Source organism: Sapajus apella, unplaced genomic scaffold (genome assembly GCF_009761245.1).
Source record: "Sapajus apella isolate SASKATOON/1434 unplaced genomic scaffold, GSC_monkey_1.0 scaffold1, whole genome shotgun sequence".
Taxonomy (NCBI): Eukaryota; Metazoa; Chordata; class Mammalia; order Primates; family Cebidae; genus Sapajus; species Sapajus apella.
Window position 1 is genome coordinate 89354099 of NW_022436941.1, and position 26438 is coordinate 89380536.

The following is a 26438-nucleotide window of genomic DNA, read 5'->3' on the forward strand; positions in this document are numbered from 1 at the left end:
GTGATTGTGGTTTCTGCAATTGAAAGTAATGGATAGATACCACATCATGATTGCTGATTGTATTTCGTACTCTCTCTAAACACTAAGAAAACACAGAATAACATGCATAGGAGCGATCTCATAAAATCTGCAAACAGAAATTAAATCCAAATCATATAAATAAGTTACTTTCATTTGAATTCTAATCTGTCTGCTAGTTGCTATTAGCCTTTGGTTATGACCCTAAATAGTAAGATGCATGACACATTGTCTGAATTTACTCATTTAAAAATAACACCTCGGCTAGAAATGCCATATGTGTACCATACATGTAACAGAGATAATAAAGAAGTGTAAAGAGAGACATTAATACAGTTCCTCAAAATCTTATTGGATGACTGATTTATTTGTGTTACCTCTTTTTTGACAAGAAATTATCAGAGGAAATGTGGAGCATGGGTTGATTTTGTTTCCTCAGGACTGACTTTCTAGTTGCACTCTAAGATATTACATCTCCAGAATGACAACGTCTCTTGATGGAATTAAACAGTGGCCCCCACCACCCCGGAAATGAGAGTAAGAAACATGTGAACAGTGAAGTCAAATGGTTTATTATCCTAAGGTCTGCCCTTAGCAATAGATGGCTGAGGAATACACAGCTTTAATTTAGAGACAGACATCAGATTGAAGGGAAATACAATGAATCTAAGCACAAAAGATGGTAACTAAGCCCAGCAAAAGACTTTAGCATGGATAAGCAAGGGTCATGTGGAGCAATGAATATATTATTTACTCACTGTTCATTCATTCTTTTTTTTTTTTTTTTTTTCTCCCACTACATTAGTTTTAAGTAATGCTTAAATCAAATAGATTTTTATGGGAGAAAAAAAAAAAAAAAAAAAAAAGGGTGTGGGAGAAGAGGCAAAAGTAGTTTGTTTTTTTTTTAACTTTATTAGAATTTGCCTCCAGTACAGCAGAATACTGATATTACAGAACACCAAATGCATACAGAAAGATACTTTCAAAAGAGAAGAGGCAGAACAGAGCCTTGGGGTTATAGCTGACTCAGCCATCTAAAGTGAAGAGTGGAATTAGAGGTGAATACAAGTTTGTGTACTGAAGTAGCTCTAGGCCCCCCCATTAAAATGGGGGTCTAGTAGAAGAAGGCTAGTAGGAAAGGAAGGGCCTTGGGGTAAAGGGGGCCACAAAAACACAGGAACTCCCAAATAGCATCAGGTGGTCGAAATGGAGCAAAGAAGATAGGGGAAACAGGGCCTAGGCAAACTCTAACAATTACATCCTTTCAGTTTTTATTTCCCACGAAATGAATGACAGAGTACCAAATTCACCTTACTGTCACAAAGAAACTCATCACAAGATCACCCATTAATCAAGAAAACATGTGTCAAACTTTAATTCACCCCAAAGAGAGAAATTATGGGATTCATAAGGCCAAAGTGGCTTTACTAAAATCCTTAATTTGCAAAGTTCCAAATACAGTTACATTAATGTATATAGCATATTACCAGATAGTAATTGAGCTACTCTTTTGCCCGTATTCTTACTTCCTTATGACTTGAAAGTTATGAGAAAAAAGTAATGTAATGCTACCTTGGGCATTTGTAGTGGGAGGCTAACTAAGTGTGTGTGGGGGGGGGGCGTAAACCACGTAGCAATCAAGGATGTGGCTCAAAATATAGAGGTGGAATAAATTGAAGAGCCAAGTAGCTCTACATCTGTGGTTCTATTGCCCACATTAGAGTAATAGTTTACATAAACAGTGCACTTTAAATCTTTTGAAGTACTTCCACATATTTTCCGTATTCCATTTTATATCATTACAACAGTCCTAGAGTAAGTTGGGAAGGTATAATTATGTCTGCTAGTTTATTTGTAGAAATAGACTCACAAAGGATATATGACTTGTAGAAGTGACAGGGCAATGGCATACAAATGCCCAGAATCCCAGTCTGGTGTTTGTCTTCCCTAGACCAGAACTCCTAGAACTTTAACACTAATCCCTGGGAATCTTGTTAAACTGTACATTCTAAGGCAGTAAGTCTAGAGATGGCCTTTGTAACAAGCTGCCAAGCAATACCAATGCTGCTGGTTTGCAGTTCTAAACCAGACACCATCTAATTCAATAATCTCCTGATTTCAATGACTGTATATCAATTTTTTTAGACATTTATACAATTGTTACATTTATACAATTGTTTTTATGTACAGACTCAAAAGTCCTAACGGCTGGGATTCAGTAAGTCTGGGATAGGTCCCTGGCATGTGTCTATTTTTTTAATATCCAGAAGTGATTGAATTCATATCCAGGGCTGAGGACTTTTGCACATTAAGAGGTTTACAACACCTGTAATGTACATTTTTATAAATTTAAAGTCAGAGGTTTTCTGTTGAAATTATATTGACTCCAGTTCCATCCTAACTCACAATAAGGGAACTGTTTATAGAATATTGAAACTGATTTCTTTCAGATTTCTATCCCTCATCTTTTGACTTTTATTTCTCTAGTTCCTTGAGTAAAAAGTATTGTAGCACTCCATAATGTCACAGGATGTCAGTTTCACCCATTTTTGTTTAAAATAACATCACTTATAAATTTCAATCCCTATTTTCTTTGATCTTTTAAAATGTCTATGCTTCTTGGTAAATTTATTGTCAGGTGTACTTTTCATAAAAAGGTACATTTTAGAGGTCTATACAGAGATAAGGAGAAAGTGTTCAAGATATAAAAATCATTTCAAGAATTAGATTTTGGAAGAAGAAAAGAACCTAACCCCTGAACGACAATTATATAATGACAATTTATAAATAAATGGCAACCTTATTGCCACAGTTGAGCTTCTCGGTGAGCACATCACAAAAACTGAGATAACAACTAACATTGATAGAAGGTGTTAGGAATGATGTGCCATGCTGGTTTTCCAGTGGTCTTTGGAAGTTTGATAATCCAGGAAGGCATCTACCAGATTTTGCACTCCTGATCTGAAGGATGGGTTAAGAGCAAACTGAGGATCCCCTCAGCCTTCTTTTCTTTGTAAAGATGGCCTTGGCTTTCAAATTGTTAAACTAGATGTCATTTTATTTCCACTGTAGCCAATGTTTACTTCTCAGATAAAAGCAAACAAAGGCGGTGGCCACAGGGTGGCCAGAATTTTGCAAAATCAATCCAACAAATTTTTAGTTCTTCCCTCCTGTACAGCCTTTCCATCCAGAAATTTCAAATTTCTTTAGGCCTTTAGTCCTAGTGGGGTAATGTCCCCAGAGAAGAAATGCCGTCTCAGTTTACAATGCTTTTAAAGTCACAGAAATTTTTTCACAACACACCCTGAACCAAAAAAAATAAACAAAAAAAAAAAACCCAGTTCAATTTATTAAGCAGTTAAATATTTAAATCCTCACACTTTAGTGCCAGCTGAACACTATTCCTAAATGATTTTCATGTGCTCCCTGCTTTCCATCATTACAAAACCCAGCTTCATAAAGATATAATGTAATCAAACAGACCATTAAAAAACCTTAGGTTGAAAGCATTAGTAGTTCTGTACATCCAAAAGACGTTACTTTAGTTCCCTCGAAAGTTTACAATATTTAGTGATGTCCCCCCATATCTGCTGAGATACTCCATAAATCCTCAGCCTCAATTGGAGAACCATTGCTCTAGCACCCAAATTAGAAGCCTAAGACCCAGAATTCCGTTCATGGTGGCTGAACCTTCTAGCCATGTCTTGTGGAGGAAGTCTCTTAATTATTCTAAGCTTCAATTTCCTCACTTGAAAAATAAATAGTTTTCAGCTTTCTAAGAGGGAATATACTTGTATTAGTTCATTTTTACACGCTATAAGAAATACCCAATGCCCGGTAACTTAAAAAGGAAAGAGGTTTAACTGACTCACAGTTCCACACGGCTGGGGAAGCCTCGAGAAACTTACAACCGTGGCAGAAGGAGAAACAGGCACCTCCTTCCGAAGGCAGCAGCAGCGAGAAGAGTGAGGAGCTAAGCAGGAAGAGCCTCTTATAAAACCATCAGATCTCGTGAGAACTCATTATCACGAGAGCATCATGGGAAAAGCGGCCCCCATAATCGTCACTTCCCTCCTTCGGTATATGGGGATTATAATCCAAGATGAAATTTGTGTGGGAACACAGAGCTGAACCATATCAATAGTACTGTGTAAGTAGAAAATAACTATACTAACAAAAGCTGTAGAATGAACTCTTAAAACTCACGCCTGTAATTCCACCACTTTGGGAGGCCGAGGCGGACGGATCACCTTAGGTCGGGAGTTTGAGATCAGCCTGACCAACATGAGGAAACCCCATCTCTACTAAAAATACAAAATTAGCCAGGTGTGGTGGCCCATGCCTGTAATCCCAGCTACTCAGGATGCTGAGGCAGGAAAATCGCTTGCACCTGGGAGGCGGAGGGTGTGATGAGCTGAGATCGTGCTATTGCCCTCCAGCCTGGGCAAAAAAAGCGAAACTCTGTCTCAAAAACAAAACAAAAAAAAAAAAACCTGAGTCTGTCCAGTATAGTGAATTTCAGACTTTTGCCTTTAAAAAGTAGAAATCCTTCTTTAAGTGAAATACCACCAAGAAGAAAAACACATATGTGTGAGATTTGACATAGAGATATTCCAGCTGGAAAAAGCAGACTGGTCATTTTCCTCAGGCCCGTTCCTTGCCGTTTTCATGCTTTGCTCTGTTTTCCGAGGGGCTGAAACTCTTTCTGTTTCCCATAATATCTTGCAATTTGGCTTCTCACTGGGCTCATCTTGTAGGCTATTGCAGGGAGAGTCCAGGGAGAGTCCATCTGAGAGCCTATCAGATGCTTTTCAGTAGTCCTGCTTTTAGTCTCCCATAAAATGTCCCCTCCTACAAGATTTCCATTACTTCAGCTTCTCCTCCCTTTTTCCCTCCAGCCCTGTGGGTAACAGTGATTTCCTGTGATTGCTTATCTTGCAGTTGCCTCAACTTCTCCAGGTTGCTCATTCAAGCTCTTCTAACCTATAGCTAATTTTGTATATTAAATTTCCCACACTGAATTTATGGCAGTTGGTTTTATTTTTCTGACTGTACCCTGACTGATACTAAGATGTGAATAGCCTAGAGCCCTGCGTCTCAACCCCAGGTTTCCTGACTCGAGGTTCCTTAGGTACATCTGAAAAACCATTAAGGCTCTTTCCTCATTCTATCACTAAATAGTTGTATGATATTGGGAGAGTCATGGAATATCTCCAAGCCTCACTTTCCTCACCATTTAGGAGTCAGACTCATCTGTACCTTTCATAATAAATGAAAAAATTTTTAGACAATTTAAAGTATTACACAGATTTTTTATTTATATCTCAAGTCTTTGTAAATTTGGATGAACTAGAAGATAGATATAGATATTTAAGAAATATAGATATAAATGATATAAATATATAGATACAGATAAAGTGTTAGTTTCTCAGGGATGCAAAAAAAATGTCTCCTTCTCCCTAGATTTTAACATAGAAAATTTTAAACTGTTCCTTTAAACAGTTGTAAGATTAAATGAGGATTCATAGATTTATATCAGTTGTAGCAAAGTTATAACAAATCTTAGTTATAGCTTCTGATTCATGTTGTTTCTATTCAGATGTTGTTGTTTATGCTTAACAACCCACACTGGTATTGTACTCATTCTTTCATGTATTGTGGTTTCAGCACTTCCAGAATGGTTTTAGGCAGTTCCAATCTAAATTTTAGGTACATGTGTTCTCAGATAATTACCTTTGGTTGCAAGGAGGATGCATACATATGAAAGAAGTTGGAATTAGACAATTATGGTTTGAGAATTGGTGCTCCAAATAGAAAAGTTGAAATGTATATGTTTGTAAATAATTATGCTCTAGTGTGATTTTTTTGTTTTTTCTCAAAAAAAAAATTCAGTTTCATTTTCTGACTTCCTGGAAAATCAACTCAGTCTAGTGGTAAGAAGACATTTGGGTCAATGTCACTACCACACATCATCTGACCCATGACTGAGAGTATTGATTAAACAGACTATCAGAATATTTAATACATTGCATTGTGATTGCCTCTTTACTTATCAGCTTGACCCACCAGCTATTATAAACTTGAAGGGAAGTAGGATTAAGTCCTTTTCATCATGTAGTTTCAGTGACATCACAGTGCCTGCCACATGGGAAGTTTTCAAAAACACGTGAGATGAATTAATAAGTGCCAGGCTGGATTCAGGCCAACTGATGCCTTCGAGCACAGTCTGACAACAGTACCCTCTCAGCCTTTCCATTGCTTAAAGAAATATAAAAGCTTAAGGATCCTTTACAGCCACTGTGTTTACAGTGGATGGAAGCAAAAGTCTTAAGCCCTGAGACAGAAACAAATGCAATATCTGACAAAACTTTCAAGTCAAACTTCTAAACTTGATCACTCACCATGTCAAAAAAAAAAAAAATTTAATAATGCAAATTGAAGTCAAACATGACAGATAAATATTTTTTATTTAAAAAAAATAGACTAAAGTTAAGGGAGGCAGTGAAATACGTATGGCCATGATAACTGAGGTCAGGTCAGGGAAACTCTTTAGTACCCTTTCCTCTTGGTGCACCTGTTTATTTTGCTAAATGATTAATCCAGAGCTGAATGAATGGCAAAAATGCAGAGCTGATTGATATTTAAGTCTACCTTCCATGTTCTTCTGATTCTCATACACTAATGTAAGCCTCACTCCATAGTTCCATTCCATGACTCTTCTTGTTCATACATTGAATTGGGACAACCCCCTTTTCTTAGTTCTATGAGATCACATCTGACTCAGGTTTTTCTTGTTCTAGTGCTTTGCATTCTTACTACTCAATTCTTCACCACTCAAAATTGATTTTCTCTCATCACCTAGCAAATCGTTTTTGTTGCCTAATGTGTACAACACTTTGTGAAAAGTGTGATGAAACTGGAATATAAAGGAAAGGAAAACCAGAACTACTATGGAGTATTTCACAGTATGACTTCAATTAATTTACTCATTTTTCTATGAATGAACTTTTAGGTTGATTCCAGGTGTTCACCATTGGACAAACATTGTTACAATAAATATTCATGCAAGCAACTCTTAAAACACATGTTCAAGAGTCTTTCAAAAGCATATACTTAGAACTGAAATTTGTAGATTTTAAAGGACAAGAAATATTCAACATTGTTATTATCAAAATTTCTCCAATTGGTTTTTACCAAATTCTACTTCCATTAAGTAGCATATGAAGTTCTCCACATCTCGATATCTTAGTAACATTTGATGACGTAAGAATTTTTTCTTTGACAATCTGTCTGTAAAATAGTATAACTCCTTTGTTTTTATTTATAGTTCCTGATTATTTGTGAAGTAGCATATTTCTTAAGTTTATCGGTTGCTCTTCTCCTAAGAATTGCATATTATACCCTTTACATATTTTTTCAATAATTTCACTTATTGTTTTTATGTTGATAGTAGATTTTTTTATGTATCCTAGATAATATCGTGCTGGCTATATGAATTTCAAATAATTATTGTTCATCTTTTAACTTTATGAGGTCCATGGTTGTTTAGAATATTTTTACTTTGATATAGTCAAAGTTCCAATATTTTATTTTATAGTTTGAAAGTCTTGTATCTTCTCTGAGACTGTCCTCTATATTTGATTCTAAAAACTGCTTTTATTTTTCTTTGTATAGTGTGACATAAGAATCTAATTTCTTCTATATAAACAACTGACTTTTTTCACAGAAGTATTTGTTGTCATTGCTTTATAATTCTGTCTCTATTCCTTTTTTTGGGGGGGGGGGTGGAGTCTTGCTCCGTCTCCCAGACTGGAGTCCAGTGGTGCGATTTCAGCTCACTGCATCCTCTGCCTCCTGGGTTCAAGCAATTCTTCTGCCTCAGCTTCCGAAGCAGCTGGGATTACAGGTGCCCGCCACCATGCCTGGATAATTTTTGTATTTTTAATAGAGACGAGGTTTCACCATGTTGTCCAGGCTAGTCCTGAACTCCTGACTTAAAGTGATCCACCCACTTCTGCCTCTCAAAGTGTGGGACTACAGGTGTGAACCACTGCAGTTAGCCTAATCTATTCTTAAAAGTAGTCTGTCTAAATAATGGTAGCACATTCTAACGTGAATATTCTCTTTTAAGCTATCTTTTTGATCAAAAGTAGCTACAGGAAACTTAAGGTATAGCATGTGTGTATGTGTGTGTGTGTTTGTATTCCAGAGGCATTAAATTCCTGGAAATGTTGGTTTTCAAATATTCACTATGAAATAGTCTCAACTAGAGATCAAAGGGAGAAAAAAAGAATATTAAAGATAGATGGGCACTTTTGATATTTCTAGGCTATAGAAGTCATCCCCAGCCATATCCTGAAACCTAGGACCACTCTGGCATAACCAGAGTCTCCAACTCCTGTTGTGCAGAGACCTCAGATTTATGGTGAGGCTCTGAAATTTGTCTCTGTGATCGCATCTTCAACCTGAATTTGTCATTAGCCTATAACCCAGGATGCAGCTCAGCACTTTTCTGGGAGTAAATAAGAAAGGGATATTTTGAAGTCACCAGCATGTCTCCACTTTAAGGGTGACAAGGTCCACTACCACTTCATTGACCTCTGGATTGAGGTAGACCACTGAAGTGTTTCACTGAGGAAAGGTGACCATGTACTGAATGGACTTGTTTCTTCTGGGAGACATTATATGATCTATTGGGGAAAAAGAAATGACCCAGCACAAACTAACCACAAACATCACAGGTAAGCATCTCTGAGGAGCCGATGGATTCAGTACAGATGACCAATAGTGATAGATAGCTCAGATAATAGGCTTCTTATATAACGGGGGTGAGGGGAGCTGCAGAGTTTCTGCTTAAAAGAAATTCTGGGCCCAGGTGGTAAGAGCACACATATAAAAGCAGCAATTCCTGGGCTTTTTCACTTTAACACTCCTGTAATTTAAAAAGAATGTAATGGATTTTATTTTCAAGACCTGGAAAAACAAAAGTCCTCTTAAGTTGAGAACAAATGTTTCAAGTGTTTGCCTGAAGCCATTCTTTTTATTGGGGGAGTTACTGCCCCTTGAGAAAAAGGGATTTATAATGGAAAAAATGAAACAACATCAACCATAACAGAGCTCAGAAAATAAATAATAAAGTCTCTGTTAGTGCCTGACATTTTATATTTCTCCTGCCTTTTATCCAAAATAAGACAGTTGCTTAGGAAGTAAATAAAGACCAGGCTGATCTGCCCACAGTAGTGCATTCCCATTTGAATGTTCCTCAGACAAAAGACCAAGAATTTTATAAGAAAGACAACCATGTATTTAACACAGCTCTTTTACTTACTTAACCTTTATTACCCTTAAGGGAAAATGGTCCCTTGGCATATGTTAGATTTCCCTTAATTTCAATCCCCCACATAAATGCTGCAGAAACCCTTTCAAAAAAGTCTCCATTAAAGACAGGATTATGCTTTTCAGCTGAACCCACCAACCTGAGGAGGAAACAGCATGGTTCTCAGGACCCAAATCTTCCCACAGTAGAGGTTTTGCATATGAAATTTCTCCATGGGGGACTTCTTGCAACAAAGTACCTCTAAAAACAGTAAACAGAAATAAGTATTCAGTTACCCTCATGAAGTTGGGTACCAAGGACATGGCAGTACATGTGACACTGTCCTTGTTCCCAAGGACTCCTATGCAAGGAAGGCAGAGCCAGTGATTAAACATGGTTTGTGACAATTATTATACACTGATGTATGCTTTTCACTAGGCTTAACTTTTCACATGCATTGCATCCTGTAATCTGCATATGAACCTCAATGAGATCAGGTATTATCACCACTTTCTAAGATGTGAAAGTGATGAATGAGCTTCCAGGTATGAATGAGCCTTTCCAGAGTCCACTGGGCAGGAACAGCAACCAAGGAGGATATTCTGCTTCCTCATCTGGGTACCCAGCTTGTAGGAGTTTCATACACTATATTAGGTTCACAGAATAAAATGTTTACTAGTAAAAATTGACCCTTGTCATTTTTAATTGAATGTGATAACACCAACAGCTATCATTGGTTTTTAAATCTTCACTTCCTCTCAGTAAAATGTGGTAATATAAATATGTTGAAGCCTTACACAGTGCTGCTATTAGGGTTTATGCTAGGGCATCCTCTCAAAGACAATTCTTTTAGGCCATGTTTAACAAGTAGTATCCCTTAGAGAAATCCAAAACAAGCTGACTTTACTCTGACTTTTACACAAATAAATTCATATTAATAATAAGATAATGGCAATTTGTGTAACGATAAGGTAGTGGCAATGATCCTATCGCTCACAAAGTGATTTCCTACTATCTCTCATACTCTCTCCTTTATAATCTAGAGGTTTCTCTACCTTAACCTAGGTTTTTTGCATAAGCTTAAATCACTTAAATTGGTAGTAGAACTTGCTCCAGCATCACCTTCTAAATTATTGTATTGCTATGTTTATAAATTGTTTTAGAACATATATCACATTCTAATTTTTATCTGGTTATCTTTAGTATTCCTCTTATGCCTCTATTAGATTTTAGGCTCTTTGAAGGTGGTAGGCACAATGTTTTATTCATTTCTCAACCTTGGACAGTGCTGGGTATCAGACAAGGTGCCCAACTAAAGATTTGAAATGTAATTTTTTAGAAAATTGTTTTTGTATTGAGAATACTTAGTAGTCTTAAAATGATCTCACAAACACTCCAATAATATTTGCATTATCTCGACTAAATATATAGAATTTTAAAATGTCTTATCTTTCTTCTCTCTCTGCTCATACTTCTTGCCTCAGAGGTAGCCAATATTATGAGTTTACAAAAATCTTTATCCCTAACTGTATTCACCTGGACATATATGTGATAGCATCAATAAGCATAATAAAAAGTACCAAGTGATCACTGTGTGTCTCACACTGTGCTAATTATCACGTTACATATTTTAACTTTTAATTCACATAACAATTCTACCAGGTACATCCTATTAATACTCTCATGTTAAACCTAAGCAAATTGAGGTGCTGAAAATGTATGTACCTTGCCCAAGGTCTCTTCAGTAGTAAGTAAACAGAATGCAAAGAGTCTGATGCTGAGCTCAAGTTCTTAATCATGAGCAGACTATTTTTTAACTACAACAGTTTTCTATACCTATGATAAAAATTATATTGGAATAGGCTTCTAAAAATTTTTTTAATAAAGAAATGTTTAAATACATAACAAGAATAAACAAAATAGTAAAATGAACCCTACATATTCATTGCCCAGTTTCAACAATTGTCAACTCATGGCTCAATCATGCTCCAACCGTACTCTACTTTACTCTCTCCACTCTGGATTATTTTGAAGGAGATGCTTATACATCATATTATTCCATATGTCTTAGTTCATTTTCTATTGTTACAATAGAATACTTGAGACTAAGTAGTTTGCAAAAAAACAGAAATATATTTCTTATGGTTCTGGAGGTTGGGAAGTTCAAGAGCATGGTGCTGATAACCATGAGGAGCTTCTTCCTGCATAACATGGCAAAGGGCATCACAGAAAAATAGGTCAAGAGAATGTATGTCAGCTCAGCTCTCTCTTCCTCTTCTAATGAAGCCACCAGTCCCATCATGGGGCTCCACTGTGATGACCTTATCTAATCTAATTATCTTCCCAAAGTCTCCACCTCCAATCAACATGTCAATTTGAGAATTTAATTTTCCACACGTGAAATCTGGGGGACACTTTCAAACCATAGCATCATACATGTATAATTCAGTATGTATCTCTAACAGATAAGGTTATTAAAAATCATAACCATGACACCATTATCCCACTTAAAAAATTAGCAATAATCCCCTATATCTTCATAAACTTAATAGATATTCAAATTTCTCTGGTATTTCTCAGAATTTTTCTCAGTAAGGTCCATATGATTTAAGTATCTCTTTAATCCACAAATTATTCCTTCCTCTTTCGATTTCTCTTCAATGCGTTTGTTAAAGACACCACCTTCTTGGTCTTATAGTATTTCCCTGGGTAGATTTTGATTATTACATTCTTTTAAAAGAATGATTACATTTATTTTTACTTGATTTTTTTGTTGAGAAGATATCACAAGTATTGTTGTGGACTTCTACCAGGAGGCACATAATTTCTGATTGCCACCTTATTATTATGTTAGCAGCCATTGATATTCATCTCCTAGTCATTATTTTATCAGGGATTACAAAATGCTGATGTTATGATTTTATAATTTATTCTGCATTTATTGCTTGAAACTTTTCTGGAGGGAATATTTTCTCAACAACTAGTTTATTACCCTGTAGTAGTTTCTATATTAAAGACAGGATAAAATTTTAATTCTTCATTTTATTTACCAGTTTTCTAAATAATGAATTGGTTTCCTGGCATGACTAACTTGAAGGTTGAGTATCATTTGGTATTACTATAAGCTTATAGATTTAAGCATCTTTGATATTTGAAAACCACTGCAATCATTTTTTAATTTATGCTCAAAAATTTCCAACTTTGACCAAGGACATCTCCTCAAATTGTCTCCTTTTGACAATTTGTCTCAGTCATCATTGATAACTTTCTTGCTGACTGATGTAACAGGATGATGCAGTAAGATATTTAGAGACTAGAATATTATGCTAATGTGCTTATTTCCACTACGATGGTCATGATGTCTATATTTTTTCAGTAGACAGAGTTACATGTCATATTTGTTTTGAAGCTAAAATACATTTCAAGTTTATAATGATACATCTAATTCAAATACAAGGTAATAGTTTTTACTTAAACTTTTTGATATTATATCTCCTTTTTCCCATACCCAAAACTAGATTTCATAAACATCAACATAACTCTTTTGTTTTATTCTATGCCATGTACATGACAATCTTAGAAAAATACTGTGGTAAATTATTTGTATTAATTGCCCTGGTTTTGCACCACTACTCACATCTACATGCCTTGCTATGTAAACCTGTATTGTTTTTTCATTCTTATTTTGGCTCTTCCAAATGACTTGCCATGGCCAACAGGATTTCAGCAACCATGAAACAAGAAGGAGAAAAAAAAAAAAAAAAAACTTGCATGTTTCTGCTTGCTCTCTTGCATTTCTACAGTTACCGCAAGAACAATGCTTGGACTACTTTGCTGGAGGTACCTGGTCTGTGCTCTTCCTAGTCTGCTGTACACTCATTATATCCTACTGCTTTCTAAGTTGTACTGTACTGTCAGATAATATGAAGGGATCAGAAGAAATGATCTTGAAAAATAGCTTGAAAATTCGATTGTTCTATGACAGTTTATATTTTAAATTCAAACCAAAATGATGGTGAAAATTGATTATGAAAATGACATTTTTCAGTATTTACAGATTGCAGAAAGTTTTTAATTAGTTCACGGATAAGTTTCATAAGCATCATGTTAGTGTTTTGTTTTTATTATACTAAACACTGGGGTTTTGGGAATGAAGAATTCCTTTGACCCAAATGACAGAAACTCAATTCAAACTGAATTAAACTAAATAAATAAATAAAGATGGAAAGGAAAGTATTTATAACAAAAAGCCCAGGACTAGTTATCTTCAGATGTTTCCGATTACCTAGTTGGATGAAGGTACTCAAATGATATTATTAGCAGTTGCCCCTCTACTTCTACAGCTCTGTTTTCCTCTGGTTTGTCCCCGTTTTGAAGTCATTTTTTCCCCTTGCAATAGCACCTTCCGAAAACTTATCAGTCTGAAGGAAATAACTTTTTAAAAAAATCAATGCTTTAATCAGAAGTCCCAGAATCAAGTACCATTAACCTGAGATGGATCTCACTGCAATTAGAGGAATGAAATGTTTTGATGAAAGAACCTTAGGCATGTAGCAACCCATAGATCCAAGTGGAAAGAGTAACCCCATCTAAACCACATGGTCAGAGAATGGAAGAATGGTGATTCCTCAAATGAAAATCAGAGATTTGTTCCCAAAAGAGAAGTGGCTAGATTCTGTACAGGCAAACACAACTAATGTACTTTACAAAAAAGATAAAGAAGAAAAGAGCAGGATATGCTTAGGATTAGTGAGTAGGCACAGTGATGTGGAACATCCATTAATAATCTTCATAATTATTTGATGTTCCTGAAAGAGAAATTTGGGTAAAAAAGAAAAAATAGAAGAAAAACAGACAGTATTATGAAATCATACTAGTTAAACCAACGATCACCTCATACTCCTAACTATCTTCTAAGGCACACGAAGTACTCCTTGAACCACAGAATGGAAATTTAAGACTCCAATTTCAATTCAGTGCAGAGGTAGAGCAGTTATTAACAGAATGAAAGTTTTCCCAATTCTTAATTCCAAGGAGCTTACAGGGACCGCTGTTAATGTTGGGGAAGAAGAAAAATGGGAATAAGTTGTTGGTTTTATAAGATTACATTTTTCCTAAAGGAGAAGTCTATTCACCTGTCCCCCATTATGTTTTTCTTGAAATTCCCTGACTTACAAATTGTTGAATGAGAAGCTAATCAAAGAGCTTTGAGTCTTTCTAAGAAAAGTCTCTAAATATAACAAAATCCATGTTAAAAATATTAACACTTAGAAATGCAGTTATTTAGGTATTTACACCACAAGAAAATGAAAAATAATTTTTCGGTCATATTTAACAGATTAAGCTCCTTGATTTTAAAATAATCAACAACCCTTTTGTGACTGGCATTTTATCAAATTAAAATATATTCTACTTTACACACCCACTATTGTATTATACTCTGAACATCAGAACATAAATAATGTAAATACACCAAATGTTGACTTCAGAGATGTCTATAGGCAGAAAAAGGTTTTCCTGAAAAAAAAGATCCACAACCAAAAATCCATGTTTCAAAATCTTATATAAAACTACCTTAGCCTTCTGCCAAGAATTCCAGTAGAAACTTAAGTTTCTGTTTTGTTTTATTTGGAGTTTTATTGTTTGTTTTGTTTTGTTTTATTTTTTTGTTTGCAGTATATCTTAAAATAAGGGATAGCTGAACAAACATCTAAAGGTTTATTTTCTGTAAACTTTTCATGTATAACCTTTGTGAATCATATACTCTGCTAAACTTTTGGGCCTGTAGGTTTCAGCATAAAAACTAATTCCACTGAAGGTGGCCTCAGAAGAGCAATTTTATTCACTGAGGTTAAAAAATGGATATTTGGCTGGGTAGAGTGGCTCATGCCTGTTAGTTGAGCACTTTGGGAGACAGAGGCAGGAGCATCACCTGAGGTCAGGAGTTTGAGACCAGCCTTGCTAACATGACAAAATCCCATCTCTACTAAAAATACAAAAATTAGCCAGGCATAATGGTACAGGCCTGTAATCCCACCTACCAGGGAGGCCGAGGTAGGAGAATCACTTGAACCTGGGAAGCAGAGGTTGCAGCAAGCCAAGATCGTGCCACCCCACTCCAGACTGGGCAACAGAGCAAGGCTGCATCAGCTTTAGGGAATGGCAAGGAGGTCAGAGTTCCAAAGTAAGTAAGTGATTTGGAGTGCACTAGAAGAGAAATTGGCCGTTAGTGGGATGAGAAGCTTCTCCTGTTTTGTACAATTCAAAATAATATTCTTTATCAAGATCCTAGAGACATAATACAGGTACATTTGAGGGTATCATACATACATATTATATATAAACACATATATATGAACAATTGAATATATGAAGAATATATATACATTATATGTGATGAACATACGAATAATTATTATTTTTTTCTTTTTGAGTTCACACCATTCACATGAGAATTTTAGAGGGAAAAATATTTACAGTTCAATTGCTCCAAATGAAGCTAGTATAAGATTCTTTATGATGGCAATTCTAGTTCAAAATGTCAAAATGATGAACTGTTTCCAGCTTTCATCCAGCCTGCTTCCCAAGATGGTCAGTAAATTTTTTTTATTGGATATTTTCTCTAGATACTGTCTGAACTTAGGCTTATATAATCCACCACCACCTCACTCCAAAGTTTTTAGATTTATGCCCATCACATTTTTGGTCTCCCATGGATGATCATACTCCAGCCAACAGTTATTTTGCGTCTCACTCAACTGGACTTTGCTTAGTTTCAAAAGAAACGTAGACCTGAATTGTACCACAGATTATGTTCTTTTCACACTAAAATCATAAAGGCCCTGTGCAGGCAACCAAGGAAAGCACAAGGACAGCAGTGCTTTCATCTCTCTTCAGAAGACAATAGCTCCAGGCCTCTTGTTGCTTAGTTCCTCTCCCCTGAAGTTCCTGGATTGTTTTCCACTCAAAGGCCAAGCTGCTGCTGCTTTAGCTAATATCAAATGCAGGAACACCAAAAAAGAAACCAGAGAATCACAAACTAGCCAACACAGAATTCTCGACATTATTCAATAGATACTGATTCACATGTTACTTATTCCCAGTTTAAAATACAAAAAGTTGTGCAATGGGAAGCACAATACATTAAACCTGAAGCTTTGAAATGTGCACTGATGATAGCAAGACATGGAGTCAACACAGGAAATATAAGTTTAAAGCTATGGCAAGCTCAGAGAATTTCAGGAACCACAGATTTTACTTTGATGTTTCTAGCTATTTCAATCTGACAAGTAGCAGTTGTAGAGGTGAGAAAGCAGAGAAAGTAGTCAGACAACTTGGATGAACATTTCTCAAGAGGGCTTTTCTTTCCTGTGAGGAATTCTTTTCGACTTATTAAATTATCTACATCTTTAGTAGCAATGTGTTTTCCAATGTAAGACCTTACTAAAATGACAAGTAATCTACTGGGAATTAAACCAAAATGCAAACTTAGCTGTTATTTTTAAAACCACATGTCTTTAAATCCCTTGATTGTTAACTTTTATCCCAAAAGAAGAAGACTTAACTTTTACTGACTTTCACTAGCTAATAACTGGACTATTTTAAGTTCTATTTCCCCCTACCTTGACAACTTAATTGACCTGTTAGAAGTATAAGTTACCAGATAAAAATCATAATATGCTCCAAAAGCATTAAATAAATTTCACATAAAAATCGCAATAGTATATATCTAATAAACAAAGTAGAAGAAATAAAAAATAGATAAAAATACTTTAAGAAACCCATATGTAATATCATGATGCTATAATTTGTATTAAGAAACATCTATTCTAAAGCCTTAACACGGTTGTCTATTTCATATAGGTCAAGTATCATGGCCATTCACATAGCAACTTTCTTTAGAATTAAACTTTGGAATTACTTGTTTACACAAGAAAACTCATCTCAGATGTAGCATCTGTTTCTCACTAAGGCTTAGCTTTCACCTAATTCTCCAAATGGGTTGACCGAGGTTCAAGAATGTGAGGTGACTCGATCAAGAACATACAGTGAATCTAGGGCAAACAGCCTCTCTCCCTGGAGTAGTAGATGGATATCTTGGTACAGAACTCCACTGATGCCATTGTCAGGCCTGTAATGCACACTTACATCTACTTGAAAACCATAGTTCATTGAGAGAATCACTTGGTATCTTAATATTTTTAAGTGTAGCAGAAGAAAAGGAAAAGTGTTATGTAATTTGAATATGTTCACCAGATCTCCTTTATTAAATTATATGTCTTAACTTCAGAAGCAGTCTAAACTATTTGATTATATACATTGCATAATACAGCAAGATGTAGGAAAGGGAAAGAGTTTATATGAAGTATATTCAGTGGTTTAAAAATTAGCAGAAACCTGTTTCTGTATAGCTATATTCATTTATTTCATTTGCAATATAGTCTATATTTATATACTATAAAAGGTAATTTGTAAGTACTAATTTTTGCTTGGATAATTTTTTGTCTCTACTAGGTAAGTATGTCACTCTTTGTAAAGAACCTCAAATAATACTTAAGTTCATAATAAATCCAAACAATTATATTTCAAGGAAATTAATTCTACCATAAGTATAGATCTACATATATACAGCTGAAATAAAATGAACACTCTTATAATTAACCACTGTGTGAACATATATGGTTTTCTATCAATAAGCATGTTTATTTTGATGTTTTTTCATTTTAATTATGACATCTTCTTTAGTCAATTGTATGTACTATGCAGAATCACTTTGACGCTTTTCTAATGTACATTGAATAGAATTACTCAGTCTTTTCTTTCAGCATTTTTCAGAGAGTCATATCTTTTGTGTTCTTGTTATAAGAATTGCTTCAAGTGAAGCAACATATCCACAGAGGTTATTCTCAGACTTAAATGTTACTTTTCTACAAAGCTAAAGTTCTACATTCAGGTATTTCTACATGACTATAACTATGATTGACTCAGTGATTCATGATTTGGGTATTGTAGCTAAAATATTCTCTTCCATTCCAATGGATATTGCATAATTCTCTCAGATACTTCCACCAAAGAGTTGCTCAAATTGCCTTCTATTTAATTTTTTTTAAAAAATAAGTGCGTTGGCCCCCCACCCCCGCCCTCGGCCGAGGACGCAGGCGCGCGCACGCTCCCCCGGCCGGGTAGGCGGGGGTGGGGGGAGGAGGAGAAGGCGGGAAGGGGTTGGGTGTCTGCTCCGGTGCTAGACGCTGTGGGGCACGGAAGCGCGAAGGCCTGGCCGCCGGGCAGGCGAACTCTGCACGGGGTCAGGGCCCACGGAGGATTCGGAACTGAGTTGGCGCGCCTCGGGAGGAGTCGCGCCGCCAAGACCCGGAAGTCCTCAGGGCGTGAAGCCCCGGCCGAGGCCCCGCGGAGATGTCCAGCTGTGGCGCTTGTACCTGTGGGGCGGCAGCCGTCCGGCTCATCGCCTCCTCACTCGCCTCTGCCCAGAGAGGTATTTCTGGTGGTCGCATTCATATGTCAGTTTTAGGAAGGCTTGGGACATTTGAAACTCAAATTCTGCGAAGAGCTCCTCTTAGATCCTTTACAGAAACGCCAGCATTCTTTGCCTCAAAAGATGGAATAAGTAAAGATGGTTCTGGAGATGGAAATAAGAAATCAGCAAGTGAGGGAAGTAGTAAGAAATCAGGCTCTGGGAATTCTGGGAAAGGTGGAAACCAGCTGCGCTGTCCTAAATGTGGTGACTTGTGCACACATGTAGAGACCTTTGTGTCATCCACCCGTTTTGTCAAATGTGAAAAATGTCATCATTTTTTTGTTGTACTATCTGAAGCAGACTCAAAGAAAAGTGTAATTAAAGAACCTGAATCAGCAGCAGAAGCTGTAAAGTTGGCATTCCAACAGAAACCACCACCTCCCCCTAAGAAGATTTATAACTACCTCGACAAGTATGTTGTTGGCCAGTCATTTGCTAAGAAAGTGCTTTCAGTTGCTGTGTACAATCATTATAAGAGAATATATAATAATATCCCAGCTAATCTGAGACAGCAAGCAGAGGTTGAGAAGCAAGCAGAGGTTGAGAAGCAGACATCATTAACACCAAAAGAGTTAGAAATAAGAAGACGGGAGGATGAGTACAGATTTACAAAATTGCTTCAGATTGCTGGAATTAGCCCACATGGTAATGCTTTAGGAGCATCAGTGCAGCAACAGGTGAATCAACAAATACCTCAGGAAAGACGAGGAGGTGAAGTATCGGATTATTCTCATGATGACATAAAACTTGAAAAAAGTAATATTTTGCTGCTTGGACCAACTGGGTCAGGTAAAACCCTGCTGGCACAAACCCTAGCTAAATGCCTTGATGTCCCTTTTGCTATCTGTGACTATACAACTTTGACTCAGGCTGGATATGTGGGTGAAGTTATTGAATCTGTGATTGGCAAACTACTCCAAGATGCCAATTATAACGTGGAAAAAGCACAACAAGGAATTGTCTTTCTGGACGAAGTAGATAAGATTGGCAGTGTGCCAGGCATTCATCAATTACACGATGTAGGTGGAGAAGGCGTTCAGCAAGGCTTACTAAAACTACTAGAAGGCACAATAGTCAATGTTCCAGAAAAGAATTCCCGAAAGCTCCGTGGAGAAACAGTACAAGTTGATACAACAAACATCCTGTTTGTTGCATCTGGTGCTTTCAATGGTTTAGACAGAATCATTAGCAGGAGGAAAAATGAAAAGTATCTTGGATTTGGAACATCATCTAATCTGGGGAAAGGCAGAAGGGCTGCAGCTGCTGCAGACCTTGCTAATCGAAGTGGGGAATCAAATACTCACCAAGACATTGAAGAAAAAGATCGGTTATTACGTCATGTGGAAGCCAGAGATCTGATTGAGTTTAGCATGATTCCTGAGTTTGTGGGACGGTTGCCTGTGGTGGTTCCATTGCATAGCCTAGATGAGAAAACACTTGTACAAATACTAACTGAGCCACGAAATGCTGTTATTCCTCAGTACCAGGCCTTATTCAGCATGGATAAGGTTAGATTTTTATTTTTTTGTACTCGTCAATTTTCTTGCTATTGAAATTCTACATAAATTAACCTAACAACAAAAACAAGTTCTGCTCATTTAGAACACCAACTTATTCCTTACTAAATACAGATCTAGGAATCAAGGAAGGCATATTGTATTATGTTAGAATTTAGGAGTTGGCTTTATTTCTACGAATTAAAACCATCATTGTAGCTTAAATCCCAAGAAAAATAATGCCATTAGCCTCCTCCAGCACCTCCAAGCCAAATATACCGGATTGTCTTGTCCTTTCGGCCTTGACATTCTAAATGCTTTTTTGTGACATAGTGTATTTTTGTATTCTTTTGCCTAAGTAAATGTCTCTGTAGCCAAATACCTGGCGGTCACTCTAGCTCACATACCTAATCAGATAAATGGTTTGGGTTTTATGAACTTTGTGTCTCTAAATATCAGTCTCCTTCTCTCCTTTGCCCCTGCCTCAAGTCAACCCCTTTGTTGTTATTCACCTTGACCCACACATTTAGTTCGGAATTGGTCTGCCTGTCTCATGTCTGCCTGTGACTACCACCACCAAAATATCATTATCTTTCTCTTTACTTCCAGAATGGATATTGAGCACAGTGTCCAGCAGATAGATACTAAGTTCTTAAATAGTTATTGAATGAGTAAAGACAAGGCTATTGTTTTTACTCCCTTGCTCAAAATCCTCCAGTGGTTCCCTGGTCTTATTTAGATGCCTCCCCCTTGGCTGCTCCCTGAGCTCCATGTGCATACACTGGACTATAAATGCAAGTTGGCTAATCTGTCATCTGTCACTGCACAATGGACTGCAAGTCACTTGGCAAAGATGATGTCTTCATCATTAAATCCCTAGTATGTAACACACAGAGGTTTAGTAAATGTTGAAAAAAACGCTAGGGAGTCCGCGTCGATCTAGAAAACTTCTTCAAGCTTAAGAACAAACTTGATACTCATAATACTGATATTGTCACAGCTTAATTGATAGAAACAAGTGCTTCTTGAAGGCAGGGTTCCAAAACACCATGACAGATTGTGCCCTTACTTAGTGGTACATTTTCTGGAGGTAGAAATTAACACCTAAAAGTTATAATTTATTTTTAATGTATTTGTAGTGTGAATTGAATGTTACTGAGGACGCTTTGAAAGCTATAGCCAGATTGGCACTAGAACGAAAAACAGGTGCACGAGGCCTTCGGTCCATAATGGTGAGTTGGCATTATTCTATAAAAACTAGATTATTTCTTGGTCTGAGTTTTGAGAACATTAAGCTGCTCTTTTTTTCTTTTGGAAAATATGTCTAGAAAATTGGCATAAAGTTGTTTTTTAGTTGTTGGGTTTTTTTTAAATGACAGAGTCTCAAATAAAGGAGTACAGTGGTGTGATCTTGGCTAACTGCGATTTCTACCTCCCAGGCTCAGGCTCAAGCGATCCTCCCACCTCAGTCTCCCAAGGAGCCGAGACTATAGGCAAGAATCACTACACTCAACTAATTTTTGTATTTTTAGTAGAGACAGGGTTTCACCATGTTGGCCAGGCTGGTCTCAAACTCCTGACCTCAGGTGATCTGCCCGCCTCAGCCTCCCAAAGTGCTGGGATTACAGGTGTGAGCCAGTACACCCAGCTGATTTTTTTTTTAAATCACACTAGATTATATTTTGCTTTTTTTCAAAAATGAACTTTAAGATGTTTGCAACCAAGGACATATACATAATATGGTTAATGAAACAGAAAATCAGGATCGGGCCTGGTAACTCACACCTATAATCCCAACCCTTTGGGTGGCTGAGATAGGAGGATTGCTTGAGACCAGCCTGGGCAACATAGAGAGACCCTCATCTCTCCAAAAAATAAATAAATAAATAAATAAATAAACAGGCTGGGTGCAGTGGCTCACACCCATAATCCTAGCACTTTTGGAGGCTGAGGCGGGTGGATCGCCTGAGCTCAGGAGTTCGAGACCAGCCTGGGCAACATGGCGAAACCCCATCTCTACTGAAAATACAAGAAACTAGCCAGACGTGGTGGCACGTGCCTGCAATCCCAAATATATATAAAGATATATATATATTTGTTGTTTGTTTTTCCCTGAGTGCATGGATTCCAGTTTGTGACTTATAGAATAAAAGCATTATATGTAATCTGTTTTCAGTGGGATTCATTACCTTTTATCTCTTTAGGAAAAGCTGTTACTAGAACCAATGTTTGAAGTCCCTAATTCTGATATCGTGTGTGTGGAGGTTGACAAAGAAGTCGTAGAAGGAAAAAAGGAACCAGGATACATCCGGTAAAGTGTATTTTCAAGCCAGAACAGATATAACATTTAAGATCCGCTCCTCATTGCTATGTTTGTTGGTTTGTCATTTTAAAATTACATAAAAATTCTTGTATTTGTAAGGGAAGCAATAATCTCAACTTTGCTTTAGAAAAATCTAATTTGGGTTTATAAAATAATATTATTTTGTGAGCCTTTGAAAGCTGATCTTCAGGCCGGGCGTGGTGGCTTACGGCTGTAATCCCAGCACTTTGGGAGACCAAGGTGGGCAGATCCCGTTTCCACTAAAAATACAAAAATTAGCTGGGTGTGGTGGCATGCACCTGTAGTCCCAGCTACTCAGGAGGCCGAGGCAAGATTCGCTTGAACCCAGGAGGTGGAGGTTGCAGTGAGCTGAGATAGCACCACTGTACTCCAGCCTAGCGACAGAGTGAAACTTAGTCTTAAAAAAAAAAAAAAAAAATTGATCTTCAAAATTGCTCTCCACCTTTTTCCTCTAAAAGGAAAATGTTTTAAAAGAGACATAAAAGTACTCCATCTATAATATCTGTTCCAGGAAGAAAAAAGAAAAAGAAAAGTAATCCAAATGAGATTAAAATGAACTTTGCTGCTAATTCTCTAAATTTATTAATGACTTGTCTTTCACAAGACCAAAACTGTCATAATTTTTTCTCTCAGTAGTAGTGTCATCAGTTGACAAATTCACCTTTTTTACCTATATATTTATCTTACTTGAAGGGGTCAGCAAATTGCCTCATAAAGGGTTAAATACTTTAGGGCCGTGAGGTCTGGTTTACAGCTACTCAACACTGCTCTCATTGCAAGAAAGCAGCTAGAAGACAGTACATACATAAATGATTGTGTCTGTGTTCCAGTAAGACTTGATTTGCAGTAACAGGCAATGGGGCTGGACATAGTGGGTCACGCCTGTAACCCTAACACTTTGGGAAGCTGAGGCTGGAGGATCCCTTCAGCCCAGGAATTCCAGACCAGCTTGAGCAACATAGGGAGATCTGTCTTTACAAAAATAAAAATAAAAATTTGTTTTCTTAATTAGGTATTCCAGCTACGTGGGTGCGTGAGATGGGAGGATCGCTTGAGCCTCAGAGGTTGTAGCTGCAGTGAGCTGTGATTGCACCACTGTACTGCAGCCTGGGTGACAGAGTGAGACCTTATCTCAAAAAAAAATCACAATTTTTAAAAAGGCAATGGACCGGGCATGGTGGCTCATGCCTGTAATCCCAGCACTTTGGGAAGCTGAGGAGGGTGGATCACCTGAGGTCAGGAATTTGAGACCAGCCTGGCCAATATGTTGAAACCCCACCTGTACTAACAGTACAAAAATTAGCCAGGTATGCTGGCAGACGCCCATTGTCCCAGCTACTTGGGAGGCTGAGGCAGAAGAATCACTTGAACCTGGGAGGAGGAGGTTGCAGTGAGCCAAGATCGTGCCACTGCACTCCAGCCTGGGTGACAGAGAGACTCGGTCTCAAAAAAAAATTAAAAATAAAAAAATAAAAAGGCACTGGGCTGGATTTGGCTAGCAAGCTACAGTTTCCTAACCCCTGATTTATTATATAAATAATTTATTATACAATGCTTGACATTAATGTCACCTACACAAAAGTTAGGTTTCTGTTTAACTCTGGTATGTTATATTTTATGTTTACTTCTCTTTCAAGATAACTTTGGAGGCAGTTGCTTGGGTTCGAACAACTTAGACCAGAGAGAGACATAATCTTTTATTTTTATTGTTGAATGACATTGATATGTGGCTTTTAAAGGAATTCTGGTGATCTGAATTATAATTTTTACTAATTCGAGACAAGATGGATTTGGTCAGAAGTAGTTACCTTCTTTACCATATATATATGCTAAATTCAAGCATTTGAGTTGAAATAACAGATGATGCTGGGCGCGGTGGCTCACGCCTGTAATCCCAGCACTTTGGGAGGCCGAGGCGGGTGGATCACGAGGTCAAGAGACCGAGACCATCCTGGTCAACATGGTGAAACCCCGTCTCTACTGAAAATACAAAAAATTAGCTGGGCATGGTGGTGCGTGCCTGTAATCCCAGCTACTCAGGAGGCTGAGGCAGGAGAATTGCCTGAACCCAGGAGGCGGAGGTTGCGGTGAGCCGAGATCGCGCCATTGCACTCCAGCCTGGGTAACAGGAGCGAAACTCCGTCCCAAAAAAAAAAAAAAAACAGATGATAATTTATTTCTTGGAGAAAAGATTTTTTAAGCCTTCACAATTGAAGCCATGTTGTCCCTTTTTTTTGGAATTTGTCAGGGAAAATGTTGGGAAATTTATTTGCAACTTTTGGTTGTATAGTCTGTTTCCCATATTACTAAGCAATTTTTTTTTCTTTTGAGACAGAGTCTGTCTCTGTCGCCCGGGCTGGAGTACAGTGGTATGATCTCAGCTCACTGCAACCTCCACCTCCCTGGTTCAAGTGATTCTCCTGCCTTAGCTTCTTGAGGAGCTGGGATTACAGGCGTGCGTCACCACACCTGGCCAATTTTTGTGTATTTAGTAGAGATGGGGCTTTACTATAGGTTAGCCAGGCAGGTCTTGAAACCCTGACCTCAGGTGATCTGCTCTCCTTGACCTCCGAAAGTGCTGAGGTCGCAGGTGTGAGCCATGGCACAATATTAAAATTGCTCCAGCCAGGCACGGTGGCTCACACCTGTAATCCCAGCACTTTGGGAGCCTGAGGCAGGCAGATCACGAGGTCAAGAGATTGAGACCATCCTAGCCAACATGGTGAAACTCTGTCTTTACTAAAAATACAAAAAATTAGCCGGGTGTGGTAGCGCACACCTATAGTCCCAGCTACTTGGGAGGCTTGAGGCAGGAGAATCACTTTAACCCGGGAGGTAGTGGTTGCAGTGAGCTGAGATCGTGCCACTGCACTCTATCCAGAGCGAGACTCTGTCTCAAAAAAAAAAAAAAAAAAAGTGCTCCTAATATTTTCTATTATTGTGGCTTTCTTAGCTAGGGGGGTTACTTTGCTGTTTTGATTTTAAAGATCATGTTTACCTGCGTTTATAATTTTAAAAAAACATGACTTTTCATTGTAGGGCACCAACGAAAGAGTCCTCTGAAGAGGAGTATGACTCTGGAGTTGAAGAAGAAGGATGGCCCCGCCAAGCAGATGCTGCAAACAGCTAAACTGTAATACTGCTGTCCTGTATATACAGCTTTTCCTTCTTTTGTTTAGGATCATAACTGTCTCTGCAGTCTGATATTAAAGGCATTGGATCTATCTTGGATATCATACATGGTCAGAGAAGCCTTTAGGAAAAGAATCAGATCATGTATATTATTGTAACATCACATTGATTTAACAGAGGACGTTATATGGACTTTAATGACACGGTATTTAGAGATAAAATGTACATTATTTTGGTTCAGTTTTTAAAAAATATGCTTTAACAAAATTCTTAGGAATTCTTTTAGGCAGTGAAGGTATTGCAAAACTGGATTTTACAATAATGTTACTCTACAAATGGGAAAATAAATTCTTTAAAATTGAATATTGAGATACCATTCTTTAGTGTTACCTTTTTTACTCACATGTACTTCTGAAAATATTGGAATTTTATTCATCTTAAAAATTGGACCAGGTAGTTTTCAAGTAGTTAAAAATTACATTGAAAAATACCCTGAAGAACTATATTTTGATAATTGATAATTGGTTTAGCTGTATTACTTGTCTTCTTATCTGCTAATGCATGACACTAACCTCAAATGGTTCTGTAAAAAAGACT

General features: G+C 37.2%; 1 protein-coding gene across 1 annotated transcript; it reads left to right on the forward strand.

Moving 5' to 3' along the window:
* The first annotated feature begins 18499 nt into the window (after positions 1 to 18499).
* Positions 18500 to 26212, forward strand: LOC116553749 (ATP-dependent Clp protease ATP-binding subunit clpX-like, mitochondrial). Its single transcript, XM_032281213.1, has 4 exons — positions 18500 to 20377; positions 21505 to 21597; positions 22570 to 22676; positions 25749 to 26212. The coding sequence occupies exons 1-4, from the start codon at positions 18749 to 18751 to the stop codon at positions 25837 to 25839; spliced, it is 1920 nt and encodes a 639-aa protein (XP_032137104.1). The 5' UTR covers positions 18500 to 18748; the 3' UTR covers positions 25840 to 26212.
* Positions 26213 to 26438: the final 226 nt, after the last annotated feature.